The sequence below is a fragment of the Chanodichthys erythropterus genome, chromosome 17, assembly GCF_024489055.1.
Source record: "Chanodichthys erythropterus isolate Z2021 chromosome 17, ASM2448905v1, whole genome shotgun sequence".
Classification (NCBI taxonomy): Eukaryota; Metazoa; Chordata; class Actinopteri; order Cypriniformes; family Xenocyprididae; genus Chanodichthys; species Chanodichthys erythropterus.
Window position 1 is genome coordinate 710,191 of NC_090237.1, and position 22,924 is coordinate 733,114.

The window sequence follows — 22,924 nt, forward strand, 5'->3', positions numbered from 1 at the left end:
TACGACTCAAACACGTGTGTGTACGGCAGGTGTAGGTCATGAAAGTCATTCATGCAGAAATAAAATAAAATAATAAAATAAAAGTAAAGTAAAGTAAAATTTAAAATTTAAATTAAAATAAATTAAGTCACATGTGTTGACTGTTATTCCATCATGTGATGTTTAGTTACAAAGAAAACAAACACTAATCATGCTAAATTGTTAAAAGGTCAATATGGAACTCATATTTATAAGTATTTATTAAAAGTTAAAAGTTTACTTTTATCATTATTATTATTATTAAAACAAATTTTTAAAAAGATAAACATAAATATATACATGCATATAAAGTTCAATAATGGTCACAAAAGTTTTTACAAAAAGGTTCCATTAGTTAACGTTGGTTAATGCATTAACATTAACTAACAATAACTGTGTGTGTGTGTGTGTGTGTGTGTGTGTGTGTGTGTGTGTGTGTGTGTGTGTGTGTGTGTGTGTGTGTGTGTGTGTGTGTGTGTGTGTGTGTGTGTGTGTGTGTGTGTGTGTGTGTTCTTTCCTATTTACAATGTGAATAAATACAGATAAGCTTTTATATTATGCGAATGATCCTTCAGGCACTGACCTGTAGAGCACAAATCTCAGACACACACACACACACACAAACTTTCATTTCCATAACAGTGAGCAGCAATAAACATAATGACCTGTAAGTGAGCACATAAATCTAATGTCCTGCTCCAAACAAACGCCGGTCAGACAAACTGATCTGCTGATCCGGCTGCATTTGTTTCTGTATCTTTCCATGACCTCTGTTGTGTTTATACCAAACTAATGATATTTTCTCTCCCTTAAATGTCACAGAAAGCAGCATAATGCTAGATTTTGTGACTTTTTTTCTTTCTTTTTGTTGTTGTGCATTGCTATGTGGTTGCTAGGGCATTACTAGGTTACTACTTTTATTATGTCCAAACATGGTGTCTATGTAGGCACAATTAGTTCATGTTCTCTCAGCACAAAGTCAAATGACACTGAATAGAAAAGCATGTGTGTGTGTTTGACTCGTGACTTTGGTTGAGACTGAGGTTAATTGTTTTGCGAGCTTATTTCTTTGAGTTGTTGTAATTTAATAAGAGTCCAGAGGGACTGTAAATCAGTGAAAAGCTCGGCGACCTTCACGAGGAGCTGGAGGCGTCGGGCTCTCAATAAAAGCCACGCGACCTTCCTCATACATAACTACACAAAAACAGATCAATGCTGTTGTTACTCGAGGACTCGGAGCAGAAAGCCAGTTCTGTTCTCTTTTTAAAGACTGTTTTGTTCAGCTGTTAGTGTCATATACTTACATAGTTGATGACTTTAAGCTGCAGAGAGGCGGCGTCCAGATCGTACAGCTCACCTGTCAATCACACAGATGCAGTATTTGACTGTCCAAAACTCACGTCAGGTCTGGGTGGTTGCTATAGGCTATAAAGTTAATCAAGGATTCTTGTGTTCTGAAATGAACATTATGTCACATGCAATATCAAACTCGATTATTTCACAGCGCTTCAATGCTACAGTAAGACAGACGTGTTTTTACCACACAGCTGTAAGATCTTGCGGTCGAGTTCTCTGTAGTCCTCCGGCTGTGGGCTGGGTTTGGGCTCCGCTGGTGCATTGTGGGATTGCCCATGTGGCCGTTTGGAGCATCTCTGCACATCTCTCACTCGCTTACACGCCACGGTGAGCTGATGGACACATACACACACACACACATACACACTCAATATAAATTTAAATAATCGGGGTATTTCCAGAAAGTTTTAAACATGCGATTGAAAGAAGCTCATCCTGACCCCACTGCACATGACAACTACCAGCCTACCTCTAAACTCCCTCATTTCAAAGGTTTTGGAAAAAGTTGCACTCTTACAGTTTACTTCATACCTGGATACCATTTAATATTTTGTTTCAATCTGGTTTAAGAGCGCTGCATTGCTGAAGGTTATAAATGACCTTCTGCTGTCCATTGATTCTGGGTCTTCTGCTATCCTGATGCTTTTAGATTTGAGTGCCGCATTTGACACCATTGATCATGATGTTCTTCTGAAATGATCGAGTGTGTTGTTGGAGATCAGGGCATATCTTGACAGTGGTTCACCTCATACTTTCTCTGTAAATATTACTGAATCATTCCCTTCACCCTCTGCACCTATCCATTGTGGTGTTCCACAGGGATCTATTCTTTGCCCTCTTTTGTTTTCCCTCAACATGCTTCCTTTAGGCTCAATATTCCAGAAACAAAACATAAATTATCTATCTATCTATCTATCTATCTATCTAGATCTACACACAAAAACACAAAAAAGTGTTGTTCAGCTTTGTAGCCTGTTAAGGATTGAAATCGCAGATGGTACAAAGCTCTTTTTGAAGCGAGCCCTTCTCCATGTCGGGGTCCTGTACCTGCGCCCGGAGGGCAGGAGAGTGAAGTGGAAGTTGAGGGGGTGCTCTGGGACTATTATTATGGTTTGGGCAAGGCGGGCTATTGCTCTGTCATTGAGTTCTGTGATGTTGGGTGTAGGGGAGTGTATTATTTTTGAAGCTATGTATGTTATTTTATTCAGTTTGTTTTTGTTGGTGACTGACAGCATGGTGTATGGTGCATCTATCTATCTATCTATCTATCTATCTATCTATCTATCTATCTATCTATCTATCTATCTATCTATCTATCTATCTATCTATCTGATGCTAAGTATTCAGACCACCTTAAATTTTTCACTCTTTGTTATATTGCAGCCATTTGCTAAAATCATTTCTTTCCTCATTAATGTACACACAGCTCCCCATATTGACAGAAAAACACAGAATTGTTGTGATTTTTGCAGATTTATCAAAAAAGAAAAACTGAAATATCACATGGTCCTAAGTATTCAGACCCTTTGCTCAGTATTTAGTAGAAGCACCTTTTGATCTAATACAGCCATGAGTCTTTTTGTGAAAGATGCAACAAGTTTTTCACACCTGGATTTGAGGATCCTCTGCCATTCCTTCTTGCAGATCCTCTCCAGTTCTGTCAGGTTGGATGGTAAACGTTGGTGGACAGCCATTTTTAGGTCTCTCCAGAGATGCTCAATTGGGTTTAAGTCAGGGCTCTGGCTGGGCCATTCAAGAACAGTCACAGAGTTGTTGTGAAGCCACTCCTTCGTTATTTTAGCTGTGTGCTTAGGGTCATTGTCTTGTTGGAAGGTAAACCTTCGGCCCAGTCTGAGGTCCTGAGCACTCTGGAGAAGGTTTTCGTCCAGGATATCCCTGTACTTGGCCAAATTCATCTTTCCCTCGATTGCAACCAGTCGTCCTGTCCCTGCAGCTGAAAAACACCCCCACAGCATGATGCTGCCACCACCATGCTTCACTGTTGGGACTGTATTGGACAGCTGATGAGCAGTGCCTGGTTTTCTCCACACATACCGCTTAGAATTAAGGCCAAAAAGTTTTATCTTGGTCTCATCAGACCAGAGAATCTTATTTCTCTCATCTTGGCAAACTCCATGCGGGCTTTCATGTGTCTTGCACTGAGGAGAGGCTTCTGTCGGGCCACTCTGCCATAAAGCCCCGACTGGTGGAGGGCTGCAGTGATGGGTGACTTTCTACAACTTTCTCCCATCTCCCAACTGCATCTCTGGAGCTCAGCCACAGTGATCTTTGGGTTCTTCTTTACTTCTCTCTCCAAGGCTCTTCTCCCCCGATAGCTCAGTTTGGCCGGACGGCCAGCTCTAGGAAGGGTTCTGGTTGTCGCAAACATCTTCCATTTAAGGATTATGGAGGCCACTGTGCTCTTAGGAACCTTAAGTGCAGCAGAAATGTTTTTGTAACCTTGGCCAGATCTGTGCCTTGCCACAATTCTGTCTCTGAGCTCTTCAGGCAGTTCCTTTGACCTCATGATTCTCATTTGCTCTGACATGCACTGTGAGCTGTAAGGTCTTATATAGACAGGTGTGTGGCTTTCCTAATCAAGTCCAATCAGTATAATCAAACACAGCTGGACTCAAATGAAGGTGTAGAACCATCTCAAGGATGATCAGAAGAAATGGACAGCACCTGAGTTAAATATATGAGTGTCACAGCAAAGCGTCTGAATACTTAGGATCATGTGATATTTAAGTTTTTCTTTTTTAATAAATCTGCAAAAATGTCAACAATTCTGTGTTTTTCTGTCAATATGGGGTGCTGTGTGTACATTAATGAGGAAAAAAAAAATGAAATTAAATGATTTTAGCAAATGGCTGCAATATAACAAAGAGTGAAAAATGTAAGGGGGTCTGAATACTTTCCATACCCACTGTATGTATGTATGTATGTATGTATGTATGTATGTATGTATGTATGTATGTATGTATGTATGTATGTATGTATGTATCTATCTATCTATCTATCTATCTATCTATCTATCTATCTATCTATCTATCTATCTATCTATCTATCTATCTATCTATCTATCTATCTATCTATCTATCCATCTGTCTGTCTATCTGTCTATCTATCGTTCTTTCTATCTATCTATCTATCTATCTATCTATCTATCTATCTATCTATCTATCTATCTATCTATCTATCTATCTATCTATCTATCTATCGTTCTATCTATCTATCTATCTATCTATCTATCTATCTATCTATCTATCTATCTATCTATCTATCTATCTATCTATCTATCTATCTATCTATCCATCTGTCTGTCTATCTGTCTATCTATCGTTCTTTCTATCTATCTATCTATCTATCTATCTATCTATCTATCTATCTATCTATCTATCTATCTATCTATCTATCTATCGTTCTTTCTATCTATCTATCTATCTATCTATCTATCTATCTATCTATCTATCTATCTATCTATCTATCTATCTATCTATCTATCTATCTATCTATCCATCTGTCTGTCTGTCTATCTGTCTATCTATCGTTCTATCGTTCTTTCTATCTATCTATCGTTCTATCTATCTATCTATTTAAACACAATAAGCTTATATGTGTACAATGATATAAAACAACGAATATAAACACTACTTGATTGACATTATGCATATTGATTATATTGCGCACATGTGGAGCAAGTTAATACATTTTAATGCAACGTTATGAATACAAACATGTTTTTTCTTCAATTTTAATTCATATCGACTTCAACCAGCTCAGAGCACAAACCGAGGGATGAACGACATTTCCTTTTCTCATCTCAGTCCTTTGATCTCTTATGACAGAAATTGGATCGCAATCCCTTTTTCTGATCTTCATATCTATTTTCATAAAAGGGCAAATAACTATGACCGTTTGTAAATGGCCTTCAGATTTATTGCCTGTTCAGTTCGCCTCTATTCTGTTTTATTTTCTCTCTCTCTCTCTGTCATGTTCATTATGTTTTCTGATCCAGACTCGACATACACACACTTTTGCGAACATTACGAGGGCAAACACAGCTAATGGAGGACGACGGTCTCTCTTTCTTTCCTCTGCTTCTGTTCTTCCGTCTCACTGAAACATGTCAGACGTTTGATTACCAGAGCAGATAAAGAACGAGTGAATATGAGAGTGACATCTAACGGGTGTTTGTTCTGCTATCTTCACTTTATTGAAGACACTGGATTGACCAATCAGAAGACAAGACCACGACTGTACATTATAATGTACAGTACAAGAGAATATCACATCAAAAACAGAATGAACTTCTATTCAACAAATCTACTGCTGCTGTTTCTTTCTCTTTATTCCACGACTCTTTCCTTTCATTCGCTATTTGTTTGCTCTCTTGTTCAGAAGATGCTTTTAAAGCGTCTGATGTTAAATTGCTTCTCTAATCAACAGAATCAAAGCTCTGTGGAGTGTGTGTGTGTGTGTGTGTGTGTGTTCTGATGATGATAATGATGATGATGGTATGATGAAAGCTTTTGGACCCTTATCACCTCAAATAAAACCTGAGGAGATGGAGGAAGTTTGGCTTTTGACTCCACAGAGAGAAACATGAGGATGAAAGAGCCCTTACAGGAATATACCACGGTTTCCACCAAAATACTATAGTAAGAGTTTGAAATGAAATGATTCGTTCTTATGGATCTATACGCACCGGGGGGATGGAAATCTATTTGAAAAAATAAACAAATTAATAAAAATATATATATTTTCTTATAGTAAAAATTATTGTGATACTATAGTAAATTTAACTATGGGGTTAATATTATTATTTAAGGGGGGGAAATAAAACAAAATATAAAATAAAATAAAATAAAATAAAATAATGAAATTACAAAAAATAACAAATAAATAATATAATTAAAAATAAATAAATAAAATGCTAATTTTACAGTAGTAAAAATAACGGGTACTATGGTAAATTTCTGTATTTTTAGAGAGTGCTATTCTTATTTTTGGGGAAAAAATAAATAAAATAAAATAAATAAATAAATTAAAAAATAATTAATATAAAAAATAAATAAAAATAAATAAATAAAAAATAAATAAATATAAAAATAAATAAAAAATTATCATTGAGAAAAAAAATCAATTTAAAAAATGAAAATTTTAAAGTAGTAACAATAACTGTGGTACTATTGTAAATTTCTATATGGTAGAAAGAGCTAATATTACAAGATGTGTTTACGTTCTCTGTGGCTGTGTGTTTCGCTCTGGGATGAGTGTGAGGTGTGTGTTGTGTCTTACGTGTTTTTCCAGGATGTTCAGGTTTTGTTCGTCTTGTTCAGTCAGTAGTTTACTGCAGAGCTGTTGAGAGAGTGACAGACACTGTGTCAAATAAATCACACAATCCATTACTTCCCTCAGCAAAAGACCTGCTCTATTTCTGCCAGCGCTCACACACACACACACACACACACTCGTCCTCTGGGGATATGCTCCATTTGCTTTAGGGGTCACACTGTGACCTTTGATCCCTGAGTCCGTCTGCAAGAGTCCCAGAGAGACACTCAACACACACACTTCCCATGAGACACAGCTGCTGATCTAATAGTGCTGACACTAAAGGACAGAAATAAAAAGAAAAATCGAACATTCAGTTAGATCCTTTTTAAAAGAAATAAATACTTTTATTCATCAAGGACGCATTAAATTGATCAAAAGTGACAGTAAAGACATTTATAATGTTACAGAATATTTCTATTTTAAATAAAAGCTGTTCTTTCACACTTTCTATTCATCAATGAATGCTGAAAAATAAAATGTGTGACGGTTTCCACAAAAAAATGAAGCTGTTTTCAACATTGATAATAATCATAAATGTTTCTTGATCATCAAATCATCATATCAGAATGATTTCTGAAGGATCATGTGACACTGAAGACTGGAGTAATGATGCTGAAAATTCAGCTTTGATCACAGGAATAAATTACACTTTACTATATATTCACATAGAAAACAGCTGATTTATATTGGAATAATATATCACAATTTTACTGTATTTTTGATCAAATAAATTAGGTGGCATGAATGCAGTTACAATGGCATAAATAACATTATGAGATAATGTTTTAAATGAAAAAAGTTCAATAGAGAAATATGAAATATGGTAAAAATGAAGTGACACTTTTAAATATTAAACTAAAAGCTCCAGTAGGTGGCAGCAAATGACTGTCTTAATGAGTGAGTCATTCATTCATTCATTCAGTAATGAAGCAAGTGACTGTATTTATGAATGAGTCATTGAATCATTGACTCTACCGATTCATTCAAAGCCTCAGATTCGTTCACCAATGAAACTGGAGACACACAACAGCTCTGCTGTGGCTTTTGTTCTAACTATTATTTCATTGCAAAATAGAAAAAACAATAACTGTGTTTAAACTTAATATTACCTTTTTGTTTGGTGAACTGTTGTATAAAATCAATGTCATATTTGCAAGCGCATTGATGTTTGTGAAAAATATTTGTGCATTCTTGCTTGTATAACATCAATATTGAAAACGAACTCAAACAAGGAATTTTCCCTGTTAGAATGTTTTTGACAGTTATAATCTTGAAATATATTATTAAAGGTGGAGAATTGTATGCAGTGATGGGATGAATTTACATTTACATTCATGCATTTAGCAGAAAAAAATGGTTTTTCTATTAGAAGCTCAAACACATTACCTGGTTTGTTGCGTTTCACTAGTAAACTGGTCAGTCTCTCAAGAATCTATAAATGCGTCCTTGATCTGATACAATCCGTCACAACCGGCTCTTTTATTACGCGTCACAGACGCTGCAATAAAGCGTCTCCCCTGCACTCAAAAATCTCATAAAATTATAAAGTTTTATTACTCAATTAGAAATAAACACTTTAATTGGACTAATGTCGCCTGTAAAGCCGCAACATTAGGCAACTCGTTAAAAATAACGAGCTATTACAAATTTCCACACGCAAAAAAACCCTGACATCCATCCGTCTGAACTCAGGATTCATCCGTTCAGTGCTGAAGAGGCGAGACAGGCCAATCACAGCACTATTGTGTCTGAAACTACAGCGAGAGAGACAGAACTCACCAGAATCAGAGAGATAACCTTGGCTTCATCACGGTCCACTAACGGTATGATGAGCACTAAAGACAGAGACAAAGAGTGACAATACAAGTTACCAATAATCAATAATCCCAAAATTATAGCATATACATTTTATTTATTCTTTATATTTACTTTGTATAGTGTTAATGTATGTAATTGTACAAATATATATACACACATACACTCACACACTCACTCACACTATTGTTACCCTGTAAAAATAGTACTACATAGCGATAGTCACCATGGGAACAAGGAAAGAGTTTAAAGAAAAAATATGAAAATCTGATGAAAGTGGGCTAAAAGTTCAGCAGTGTAAATGAAAATTTCTCACTTTATAAAACTTTCATTATCATATCATCTCTTCGCTTTAATGCCACTGTGTGCAATCAGGTTCACTTGTTCACACACACACACACACCTCGTTTATCAGGCGGCAGCGGTGCGGTCAGTGCGCTCGTGTGTTTCTCGTGTAGTTCTGATGGCGGCAGACCGGAGCACTGGAGTCTCTTCTGCTGGTTAACCGCGTCTCTGAAACACAAACACGATCAATGAGAATCATTTCAGCGCTTGAGCTCATTTCACGCTGGTAAACATCAGGTTAAGACCCGGAGCAGCAGCCGTGAAATCATAATCATCAGAACGAATAAACATTTAATTGCACAAAAGCCAAACATCAGTTCCTGACTTAAACGAACACTAAAATAACTCTGGAAAAGTTACATTCATCCAAATATGCAGTATCTTCTCAACTTGACCTTGATCTCCAGTGCAGTGAATGAACCGGCAGTAACAATCTCCTTCTTCACTCATTATTTGTATTAATATGCAATATTGCATTGTTGCAAAATGTTAATGAACTGCATAATGCATAGAAGAAAAGAAACAATATTGATTCGTTAATCGTTTGAATCAGTGAATCAGGCCACTGGAATGAACTGACTCACTCATGTGACCTAAATCACGACGATGAGGTGTTTTGTTGGAGAAATGAGCCCGTTCAGTGTTGTCGCAGTACGGATTCTCAACACGGCCTCTGCAGGGAATTAAAGAACGGATCAGCGAGAAAGAATCAGTAAAAGAGGGAAAGGTTGATCTGTTCCACTTTAAAGGGCTTTACAAAGAAAGCAAGCACAGCTCCACGCTGGCGGGTATCCCATCATGCACTGCTGCTTTACAGCCAGAGCTATTCAGCTGGTGAAAACCAATTTGCACCCTGTCTGTCTGTGTCTCTCTCTCTCTCTCGTCTCTGGCCTCAAACTGAAGTTTGTGTTGAGAAGCTAAAGGTCCAGAAGTCTGATTACAGGCTGACCGCTGCCAGACCATTTAAAAGAGTTTTTCCACTCATTCTCTGTGTGTGTGTGTGTGTGTGTGTTCAGATCTTTGGCGAGGACGTCGAGAGATGCTACTGCTTTTGTTGTGTCTCTCTCTCTCTCTCTTAGGACATCTGTTTGAAGTCTCATAAAGGTGTGTGACGTCTAATCTTACAATCAAAGCGCTCCGATTTCGCCCTGACCACATCAAACGGGACAGAGCCGCGGAACAGACCTTTAAACACGGAGACGGGATTCCTAAAAGACTGAACAGACACACACTCGAGCGTGTTCCTCAAGAGCATCTTCGTTACAATCAACATGAAACAACCTTCACTTCTGTCATGTGACGTACTGTAAACCATTCGTTATCTAAAACTTTAAACTACAAACCTGATTCCAAAAAAGTTGGGACACTGTACAAACTGTGAATAAAAACAGAATACAATGATGTGGAAGTTTCAAATTTCAATATTTTATTCAGAATACAGCATAGATGACATATCAAATGTTTAAACTGAGAAAATGTATCATTTTAAGGGAAAAATAAGTTGATTTTAAATTTCATGGCATCAACACATCTCAAAAAAGTTGGGACAAGGCCATGTTTACCACTGTGTGGCATCCCCTCTTCTTTTTATAACAGTCTGCAAACGTCTGGGGACTGAGGAGACAAGTTGCTCAAGTTTAGGAATAGGAATGTTGTCCCATTCTTGTCTAGTACAGGCTTCTAGTTGCTCAACTGTCTTAGGTCTTCTTTGTCGCATCTTCCTCTTTATGATGCACCAAATGTTTTCTATGGGTGAAAGATCTGGACTGCAGGCTGGCCGTTTCAGTACCCGGATCCTTCTTCTACACAGCCGTGATGTTGTAATTGATGCAGTATGTGGTCTGGCATTGTCATGTTGGAAAATGCAAGGATCCCTGAAAGAGACGACGTCTGGATGGGAGCATATGTTGTTCTAGAACTTGGATATACCTTTCAGCATTGATGGTGCCTTTCCAGATGTGTAAGCTGCCCATGCCACACACACTCATGCAAGCCCATACCATCAGAGATGCAGCTTCTGAACTGAGCGCTGATAACAACTTGGGTTGTCCTTGTCCTCTTTAGTCCGGATGAAATGGCGTCCCAGTTTTCCAAAAAGAACTTCAAATTTTGATTCGTCGGACCACAGAACAGTTTTCCACTTTGCCACAGTCCATTTTAAATGAGCATTGGCCCAGAGAAAACGCCTGCGCTTCTGGATCATGTTTAGATATGGCTTCTTTTTTGACCTATAGAGTTTTAGCCGGCAACGGCGAATGGCACGGTGGATTGTGTTCACCGACAATGTTTTCTGGAAGTATTCCTGAGCCCATGTTGTGATTTCCATTCCAGTAGCATTCCTGTATGTGATGCAGTGCCGTCTAAGGGCCCGAAGATCACGGGATCCAGTATGGTTTTCCGGCCTTGACCCTTACGCACAGAGATTGTTCCAGATTCTATTCATCCAGATGATATTATGCACTGTAGATGATGATAACTTCAAACTCTTTGCAATTTTTCTCTGAGAAACTCCTGTCTGATATTGCTCCACTATTTTTGGCCGCAGCATTGGGGGAATTGGTGATCCTCTGCCCATCTTGACTTCTGAGAGACACTGCCACTCTGAGAGGCTCTTTTTATACCCAATCATGTTGCCAATTGACCTAATAAGTTGCAAATTGGTCCTCCAGCTGTTCCTTATATGTACATTTAACTTTTCCGGCCTCTTATTGCTACCTGTCCCAACTTTTTTGGGAATGTGTAGCTCTCATGAAATCCAAAATGAGCCAATATTTGGCATGACATTTCAAAATGTCTCACTTTCAACATTTGATATGTTATCTATATTCTATTGTGAATATGACGAGATTTGTAAATTATTGCATTCCTTTTTTACCAATCATGGCCTCCTAATAATCCCCATCCATTGAATGAACTCTCTCTCCGCTCCACCTATAGCCGGTGTGTGTCCTAATGATGGTTAGAGAGTCTAGGCAGGAAACGAGTGAGGTGCCCTTGAGAAATACACCAAACCCCTAAACGCTCAAATGGCTGCCCAGGTGTGTGTGTGTGTGTGTGTGTGTGTGTGTGTGTGTGTGCGTGTGTTCACCACTCACTGCTCCTAATGTGTGTGCACTAACTTGGATGAGACAAATTCAGAGTATGGGTTACCTTCACGTCAATTCACTTCACAAACACACTCACTCACACACACTCAATGCAAAAGACTGATTGTTTCTCCTTCAGTATCAAATACAGTTTCATACTGGACAGAACTGTGTGTGTGTAGCAATCTGTCATCACGTGTGTCCGACTGCTCTGCAGTTTTCCAGATTTCCGGAACATTCTTCAGGAGAGAGAGAGAGAGATGACCCAGAGTTTTTCTCACCCACATAGCAAAGTCCTGCTCCACGCCAGTTCCCATGACAACATAGATGTGTGATTAGACACAAACACACACACACACACACATGTTGGGTTTCCATGTTCTATGGGGATATTCCCTAGGTGTAATGTCCCCCAACACTAACCTTACAAAAACAAAAGTTATTAAAAGTCTAATGCGACCTCTAATTATATATATATCTATATACAGTTGCAAGAAAAAGTATGTGAACTACTTGCAGAATCTGTGAAAATGTGAATAATTTTAACAAAATAAGAGAGATCATACAAAATGCATGTTATTTTTTATTTAGTACTGTCCTGAGTAAGATATTTCACATAAAAGATGTTTGCATTTAGTTCATGAGACAAAACAATAGCTGAATTTATTAAAATATCCCCATTCATAAGTATGTGAAGCATTGATTCTCAATACTGTGTGTGGTTTCCTGATGATCCACGACTGTTTGTGTGTTTTGTGATGGTTGTTCATGAGTCTCTTGTTTGTCCTGAGCAGTTAATCTGAGCTCTGTTCTTCAGAAAAATCCTCCAGATCCTGCAGATTCTGCAGTTTTCAAGCATTTTTGATATTTGAACCCTTTCCAGCAGCGACTGAATGATTTTGAGATTCATCTTTTCACACTGAGGAACAAACACAACTATTAAAAAAGGTTCAAACATTCACGGATGCTCCAGAAGGAAACACGATGCATTAAGAGTCGAGGGTGAAAACTTTTGAACAGGATGAAGATGTCCAAGTTTTTCTTATTTCATATAAATATCTTTTTTTTTCATTGAGTACTGCCCTTTGGAAGTAACAGAAGATACTTTCATGTTTCCTGGAAGACAAATTAAGTACAATTTACTTAAGGGCCTAGAACATTGTCGGTGGAGGAGGAGATCAGTAATATATTGTGGAGCCTGGCCATTTAACCCCTTATACACATACAATAAAGCTTTAAATTTCACAAAATATTTAACCGGCAGCCAAAGAAGTGAAGCCTAGCCAGGCGAGATATGTTCCCTCTTTCTGGTTCCAGTAAGAAGCCTGGCGGCAGCGTTTTGTACGGGTTGCAGGTGGGACAGAGAAGATTTAGCCACACCTGGGTATAGTGAGTTACAGTAATCCAGCCTGGAGGATATGAAAGCATGGATTACTGTCTCCAAGTCCTTGACTGTTAAAAACGGTTTCAATTTAGCGATGGATCTAAGATGGTAAAAGCTATTCTTCACCACTGAATTTATTTGTTTGTCAAATTTAAGGCTGTTATCAAAAATCACCCCCAATGTTTTTGCATAAGGATGGGAATTCACAGATAAAGGACCCAATTGGTTATTTATCTGTGTAACAGCAGCTGGTGGTCCAAAGCCTCTAAGTGCCGTCTGAAATTTCCTTCTAAAATGAGCATTTTTATCAAGATCGCATGTTTAGGTTCAGTACTTTCACTTTAATGGCAGTTAATAGGTCATATTCATTGCCATTGAAGTGAAATAACTGAACACAAACATACGAGCTTGATAAAAATGCTCATTTTAGAAGGAAATTTCAGACGGCACTTAGAGGCTTTTGCATCTGAATTATTCAATTTCAGTTTTTGAGTCATTTAGAGTTAAAAAATTGGCTGCCAACCAGCATATTACTTCCACGAGAGCATCATAATTATCTCTGTTTCAAAGGGAAGTACACCTGAGTATCATCTGCATAAAAATTATAGGGAATGTTATTCTTCTGAAAAATCAAGCCTAAAGGGAGCAAATAGAGTGAAAACAAAAGCGGGCCCAGAATTGATCCCTGCAGTACGCCACAAGCTAATGGTACAGAAGAGGAAGAGAAATTGCCAATCTACACTGAAAATGTTCCATCACAGAAATAGGATTTAAACCAATTTAATGCAGTACCTTGAATTCCTACATATTTACTCAACTGTTCAAGCAAGATAGCATGATCAGTGGTGTGAAAAGCTGCACTGAGGTCCAAAAGGATTGCACAGTTTCCTGAATCCAGAGCTAACAGAAGATCGTTCAACACCATCACCATCAGTGGCTGTATGATTTTGAGATCATCGTGTTTCCTTCTGGAGCATCCGTGAATGTTTGAACCTTTTTTAATAGTTGTGTTTGAGTCTCTCAGTTGTCCTCAGTGTGAGAAGACAGATTTCAAAATCATACAATCACTGCTGGAAAGGGTTCAAATATGCAAAAAATCCATGAAAACTGAAGAATCTGCAGGAGCTGGAGGATTTTTCTGAAGAACAGAGCTCAGTTTAACTGCTCAGGACAAACAAGAGACTCATGAACAACCATCACAAAACACACAAACAGTCGTGGATCATCAGGAAACCACACACAGTATTGAGAATCAATGCTTCACATACTTATGAATGGGGATATTTTAATAAATTCAGCTATTGTTTTGTCTTGTGAACTAAATGCAAAAATCTTTTATATAAAATATCTTACTCAGGACAGTACTAAACAAAAAATAACATGCATTTTGTATGATCTCTCTTATTTTGTTCAAATATTCACATGTGTATCTCTCTCTATAATGAAATGCTGGTCCATTTGTAAACAGCTGACACTCATTCTCTCACATCAGTGCAGTAAAACCATGATTTGCACCTTGTTTTGCCATCAGTGACAGGTGGTAGTTAAGCTGCGCTCCATTCGACTGCAAAAGTCCAACTTCCTATTTGGAAAATTGCAATAGAGCGCTGCTGGAAATCAGAATTACTGGAAACACACAAACAAACGTCATGAAACCAAACCAAACCAAACCACACAGACGAGTTACACCTTAACTGTTTAAAGTCCACAGAAAATTTCCACAGAAATATGACTGTTTTCAACACTGATAATAATCAGAAATGTTTCTTGAGCAGCAGATCATCATATCAGAATGATTTCTGAAGGATCATGTGACACTGAAGACTGGAGTAATGATGCTGAAAATTCAGCTTTGATCACAGGAATAAATTACACTTTACTATATATTCACATAGAAAACACTGGAATAATATTTCACAGTTTAACAGTAATGTACATCATCATCTGTTCATCAGACAACATTTTTATTGCTGAAAGTTATGCGGGAAAACCCCACATCTGACTTTGGAGACAAAGAAAGAAAGAAATTCAACTTTGAAATAGTATGCGAGTAAATGATGACTTGTGAGCGAAATACTGCTTTAATATCTCCTCCGATCATTGACAAATGATGATGAGCTGGTTCATGACATCAGATTCACCTGTCTGTCTCTTTCATGTTTCCGCTCTGGTTTCATGTAAATGTGTTTTTTCTCATGCTAATGTCTGATGAAAGCGGTTCTAGCGTTGTGTTAGTGATAAATGGCTTTACTCTGCACACCTGCACACAACACACATCTAATGGCATTCAAATGCTCATGTCTCTATTATTCTGTGCTTCTCTTTTCTTTCTGTATGATAACACACACACACACACTGATCAATGAGGGTTAAATGTGTTTTTCCTCTCTGAATGTTACTGCACACCAAATACAAATAACTGCAATCAAAGGTGTCGCCTCGTTTCAATCGCATTATTATCACACGACAATAAACGCGTTTCAGTGCCAAGTACATTAAGCCTGTGTGAGGTCTGAATAATGAGCAGATATTGTGTGAATAAAACAAATCCCTGAGATGATAGAACGCATGTAGAGTTTCATTTCTACACTCTTATCTGTTGCTGAGCTCTTTTAAACTCCTTCTGAAGGGAATTAACACACAAACACATCGAATAATGCAATTCCACACGTGTTCCTCACTCTTTTCCATACAGATATGCCGTTCAGTTGAAGCGTGACAGATTATCTGTGGTAAAGTGCAAATATTCATGGCATTTTCACAGTGTTACCACGGTAACTGACTACAGGTCGCTATTTCAGGGTGTTTCAAATCTATAGATTGAATTTCTGAATGACTCACTTGAGCGAGTCTCGGGTGATTTACAAAACCTTCTTCTTTAGAAGTGAAATTCATGTGCTGTTGAATATTTTTATGTTGAAATTAGCAGGTCGGTTCAACGCTTGATCGATGCAAATGTTGAAAATAAAACTACACTGAAAATAAATTAGTGTAGAATTGATTCTGAAACAATTTTTGCTCAGAAATTGCAACATTTTCTCAAATAATGTCAAAGAAAATCAAAAGACAATTGAATTTGTAAGTAGAAAGACTGAAAATAAGATATTCTTGAAAAGCATACACTAAAAATTGGAGTAGAATTTTCTTTGAAACAATTTTCATTCAGAAATTGCTAAATTTAACAAATGATTACAAAGTCAAACTCAAGTGACAATGGAATGTTGAATTAAAAAGACTGAAATAGTATTTTATCGAAAAATGTACACTGAAAAAAAGTTGGTGTAGATTTTTTGGGGAACATTTTCACTCAGAAATTGCAAAATTTTACAAATAACACACTAAAAAAAACATAAACACACTGAGGTAACAGTTAAATTTTGAATTTAAAAGATGTAAATAGTATTTTCTTGAAAAACGTACACAAAAAAAATTGGTGTAGAATTGTTTAGAACAATTTTCTATCAAAAATTGCTAAATTTAACAAATACATGTAATTACAAAGTCAAACTCAAGTGGCACAATGGAATCTTGAAGTAGAAAGACGGAAATAGTATTTTATCGAAAAACGTACAATGAAAAAAGTTTAGTGTAGAATTTTTTTTAAACAATTTTCATTCAGAAATTGCTAAATTTAACAAATGATTACAAAGTCAAACTCAAGTGACACAATGCCATCTTGAAGTAGAAAGACTGAAATAGTATTTTATCGAAAAATCTACACTGAAAAAAAGTTGGTGTAGACTTTTTTTTTTAAATTTTCACTCAGAAATTGCAAAATTTTACAAATAACACACTAAAAAAAACATAAACACACTGAAGTAACAGTTAAATTTTGAATTTAAAAGACGTAAATAGTATTTTCTTGAAAAACGTACACAAAAAAAATTGGCGTAGAATTTTTTTAGAACAATTTTCTATCAAAAATTGCTAAATTTAACAAATACATGTAATTACAAAGTCAAACTCAAGTGGCACAATGGAATCTTGAAGTAGAAAGACTGAAATAGTATTTTATCGAAACGTACAATGAAAAAAGTTTAGTGTAGAATTTTTTTTTAAACAATTTTCATTCAGAAATTGCTAAATTTAACAAATGATTACAAATTCAAACTCAAGTGACACAATGCCATCTTGAAGTAGAAAGACTGAAATAGTATTTTATCGAAAAACCTACACTGAAAAAAGTTGGTGTAGACTTTTTTTTTTAAATTTTCACTCAGAAATTGCAAAATTTTACAAATAACACAAAAAAAAACCAGAAAGACACTGAAGTAACAGTTACATTTTTGAATCAAAAAGACAAATAGTATTTTCTTGAAAAATGTACACTAAAAAAATTGGTGTAGAATTTTTTTAGAACAATTTTCTATCAAAAATTGTTACATTTCACAAATAATTACAAAGAAACTCAATTGACAGAATGGAATTTTGAAGTAGAAAGTCTAAAAAAGCATTTTCCCAAAAACCATACACTGAAAAAAATTGGAGTAGAATTTTCTTTGAATCAATTTTCATTCAGAATTTGCTAAATTTAACAAATAATTACAAAGTCAAACTCAAGTGACACAATGGAAACTTGAAGTAGAAAGACTGAAATAGAATTTTATTGAAAAAAGTACACTGAAAAAAAAATATATATTTTTTTTAATTTTCAATCAGAAATTGCAAAATTTTACAAATAACACACTAAAAAAGCAGAAAGACACTGAACAGTTACATTTTGAATTAAAAAGATGTAAAAAGTTGGTGTAGAATTTTTTTGTAACATTTTACAAATAATTACAAAGAAACTCAAGTGACAGAATGGAATTTTGAAGTAGAAAAAGCATTTTCCAAAAACCATACACTGAAAAAAAATTGGTGTTGAATTTTCTTTGCTAGTAAATTGCAAATAAACTACTATTTGCAACACTGAATTAAACATGAAATGACTGAAATAGTATTTTAGTGTAAAATCTATTCCAATAATCTTTGAAAAATCATGTTAGCAGTGAAGTCTAATAATCTTCATTTACAATCTTTTTTTTCAGTGTACTCAAACAATCGAGAGAATTTCCTCATCTGATCTCATCATCTGGACTCTCTGAGGGAAATTCTTTCCTAATATCTCTGTCTGCACACTGAATTCTTCATCCAAATATTATTGGGTGATTCTCAGGAAACTGTCATTTATGTGCCACGTGTGCTCCTGACTTAATCCTGATATAATGAATAGGATAGTCACAGTACTGACTTTACTCGAGTTAAATTAAATTACATATTAAAAATAATTATATAAACTATTATTAATAATATGATACTTAAAATATGTTAGATATAAAAAATGATAACCTAACATGATAACATCTAAATGAACTGGTTTTATTGAAGTCAAAAATATTATTTATTATCACTGAATCAACGTAAATACATTAATTCATACCAGCAAAACTGGATTAGAAATAACTCTTTAATTTAACAATTAAAGGTTACAGTGTATTAGTTTTACTGTCATGGCATATTAAAAAAAAATAATAAAAATGAATTTTTAAATGAATACATTAGGGCTGTCATTGATGATTACTTTGGTAATTGAGTAATCGATCAATTATTTTGACGATTAATCAAGTAATCGGTTTGTTTTTTTGTGGTAATGAAATAGACCTAAGTGAACAATAGCCTTAAAATACACATATAATAACAATAAATCAATAAACCGTCTGTGGAATTCATCACATCTGGTATTTTGCCGGTTAATCGACACAGGTAAATAGCAATCGAGGATTATTTTAATGGAGTACTCGAATGTAATCGAGGAATCATGACAGCCCTAGGATAAATATGAAAAAATGTTCAGACACAAACTGCAATGCTTCCTGAGGCATCTGCTGATGTGAAACACAGCCTGTGTGCATGGATAAAAATAGAATTAAGATCCGTGTCACACTAGAGTGAAGATCTCGACCTTCTGCATGCATCAGAAGCGCTCTTGACTTCAAACATCACATATTTACATTTGAAAGACACACAAGACGGAGAATAGAGTCAGCGAGTGACAGCAGAGCTCAAGTACTCGCTGAAGATGGACGGATCAGACGGATAATCCCTCCGTTTGGTTGGGAATCTCGCTGAGAAGGTCGGCGCTCACCGCAGGAGTGAATTGAGCGATCTCTCTTTGAGCCCGGACGCTCATCTCTGAGATATCGTCTCGATTTCCCCTCGCCGATCGCTCAAGAACAGCTGTTTATCCAGAGAAGCGTGTGTGTGTGTGTTTCTAAACCCACTTTAATGAGAGTCACGGCAAAAATAACTACATTTTTACATTCTCAATAGAAAATGTGATGTTTGCCCAGTGCAAACTGGTTTTTCTGAGCAGAACTGTCATAAAATGTCATTGTGTGGCCGTTTCGGTCTGATAAGTTACAGCTCTATATATATCTATGATGTAATGCTCAGTACTTTCAAACTGGCTGACACTCGGATCTGGTTTCCCCGGGCAACCTGGAATATAACTGTCAATCACTGCAAGAGGCCAATTAATTAGAGAGGGGGAGAAGTGGGCGGATCTCTCTTCCTTGTGGGAGGCGTGTGCTGTAGATTTGATTGACAGCTTGACATCAGAACCATTAGCAGAATGAAAAAAGAGCCACGGTGAGGTCAGAAAAACAGCGGATAAAAGAGAAACGAAATTCGCTATTAATGATATGAGCATTCTTTTTTCGACATGCCGTTACACATTTCTATTGGCTGCCTCTCGAAGACGGATTTATGGAATTTATATATAAATATAAACTTACAATTGTGAGAAAAAATTCAGAATTGTGAGTTAAAAAGTTGCAATTAGATTTTTTTATTTTCATACGAATTTGAGCACACAAACACAGAAGAAACTGCTGCGATTTGGTCGACCCTAAAACTTTAATGATACACACCCAGGAGCAGAGGTCAGAGGTCAGACATGATTGACGCGTGTCACTATTCAGAGAAAAGAGAAAAGGCGAGCGCTCGATTCTGACATTTCTCACACAACACAAATCAGTGGGTTCATCAGGGCTGAGAGTGAAATCTACCACACGATCACGACACCGCTTCATCTGTCAGCAGAAGAAAGAGACTGAGCTGACCGCGGCAAGTGTCACTCACTCAGAAAACAGATGAACTGACCAGCAGTTGACCATCAGCCTCAGACGACTGACCAGCTTTCTCAAAACTACAAGCTCCAGCACACGTGAAGAACAGACCCAAAGTCATTGCTCACAGCAAATCATCAAACTTCATACACTTGAAGTGAATTTTGTAAATCCATATCGTGTTATTCATACGTATTTTATGAGGTGGCTAATTCGTACAAATTCTTGTATGTTTTTTGCTAAATCGTACTTTTAGTTATTCGTATGAATTTGTACAAATGATCTACCCCTAACCCCGCCCCTAAACCTACCTGACAATGGGGTTTAGACAAATCGCATGAATTCGTACAAATTCGCCACCTCATAAAATATGTACGAACTTGTCATGAGATAGCGTTGCATAGTTTGTAGTAATATTAAAATAATTATTTTACAATTTCAGTTTTCACTTTAATTTGAGTGAATTTTGTTGTGTTTTTGTCACTTTTAAAATGTCTCTAAGTAGTGCTGTCAAATCGATTCATCACGATTAATCACATCTAACATAAAAGTTTGAGTTTGCCTAATATATGTGGATGTACAGCGTGTAATTATTATGTATATATAAAAACAAACACATCCATGTATATATTTGAGAACTATTTACAAGCATATGTATTTATTTATATTTTTATATAATTTATATTATATATACATACATTTTTTGTACATAAATAACATATTTCTCTTAAATATATACATTAATTTGTGTGTATTTATATATACATATTAATTACACACATATTATACAAACTCAAAGTTTTATTTTGTATGCGATTAATCTCGATTAATTGTTTGACAGCCCTAGTTTACATAAAATATGTATGTATATTTTATTATATTTATATATTTTAAACACGTCTGTGTGTACACACACACATACACACATATTATGCAAACAAACATTTATGTTAGATGCGATTAACCATGATTAATCGATTTGACAGCACTACAAGTACAAGGCCGTTTATTAGTACTTATAAAGCACATATTAATGCCTTATTCTGCATGACCTTATTCTACATTCTTAATCCTACCCAATACCTAAACTTAAACGCTACAACAACTACCTTACTAACTATTAATAAGCAGTAAATTAGGAGTTTATTGAGGGAAAACTTGTAGTTAATATGTGTTCCCAATACTAAAGTGTTACCAAAGTTTTTATTCTTTTTAAGTTCATTTTTTTTTTTATATATATATATATATATATATTATTATTTTACTACATCAGTTTAAACTATATGAGAAATGTTGGCATGACAACTACCTAAAAATAAAAAAAAAAGGGTTATTATCATTAACTAAAACAAACAATAAAAACATTTTTATTACTTGAAACAAAAACAGTTTATATTGAAGCACTAAAAAAAAACCTAATAAATAAAACTTAAACTTAATAAAAACTTATTAGACATATTTAAAAAACACAAAAAAACACAACAAAATGACAAAAACTTTAACTAAAATTTAAAAAATAAATAGATTAACCAAAACTATACTTTACATACTATAATATTAACAAAAACTATATAGTTATATCTAGTTTTCTGTAATGTAATGCCAATACATAACTCAAAATATAGTTATAAATGTGCAGTAAAAATTTAAAACAAGAAAATATACAAAACAGCTCGATTACGACACACACCCACAGGTGATTAACGTAAACCCCGCCCCTTACCTGAGCTTCCCCTCTGTCGGCACCTCATGGGGCGGGTCTTCACATCGCAGCCGAGACTCCGCCTCCAACAGGTACACGTACACACACTCCTGCAGAACACAGAGAGACACTTGAGAACACAGTCAGACCCCGGAGCCCGAGTCATTACAGCCCTGATCCGTCATAATTGTGTTTACACACGCCGCTGACAGCCCGCTGGATTATCAGCGTTTATAAACACGAGCGGCTGTCAAGAGCGAGTGCTCAATCTCTGCGCGTGTCAGTCTGGCCTCCGTGAGGTTAATCAAATGCAAAGTACCGTCGTCATGCCGCAGGCTCCATTAATCGCCATGCCGACAGAGCAGCGCAACCCTAATTAGACTCCGGCGAACTTCAGCGGTACTTACAGAATGTCACAGCCCGGGGCTGTCGGTGCGAGGAGAGCTTTCCCGCCGGTTTCCATCGCAATCAGAAGTGGATTGGCCCTGTTAATTTGTCAGAAATGTCAAGGGAAGTTTTCGACATGGTTCCGCTTTAAACCCGTCTGGCTGTCTACATGGGCAGCTGTCTTCTGAGGGAGCGTCGGAAATGAACCTCATAACTGATGCTCTGTATAGCTCCATACAAAAACGGTGTCAAGAACATGTGCTGGACTGCTTGACTTCTTACATGACGCTGAGCCATAATCACACAAACAATGCATGAAAAAATACAATAGTCCATGTCTAATTCTACTATTATTATATCAATTTAATTAAATTTATCTTTC

General features: G+C 36.2%; 1 protein-coding gene across 6 annotated transcripts in view; it reads right to left on the reverse strand.

The window, feature by feature from the left end:
• Positions 1-22,924, reverse strand: part of LOC137004313 (cGMP-dependent 3',5'-cyclic phosphodiesterase) — a 142,105-nt gene that overhangs the window by 18,757 nt on the left and 100,424 nt on the right. For all 6 annotated transcript variants that reach the window (XM_067364532.1, XM_067364533.1, XM_067364537.1 and 3 more), the window contains 6 exons: positions 22,177-22,265; positions 8,933-9,042; positions 8,494-8,549; positions 6,676-6,735; positions 1,559-1,706; positions 1,323-1,375 (listed from right to left, as the gene is read on the reverse strand). In XM_067364532.1, the coding sequence (XP_067220633.1) occupies positions 1,323-1,375; positions 1,559-1,706; positions 6,676-6,735; positions 8,494-8,549; positions 8,933-9,042; positions 22,177-22,265 (516 nt within the window). The remainder of the gene's footprint in view (positions 1-1,322; positions 1,376-1,558; positions 1,707-6,675; positions 6,736-8,493; positions 8,550-8,932; positions 9,043-22,176; positions 22,266-22,924) is intronic.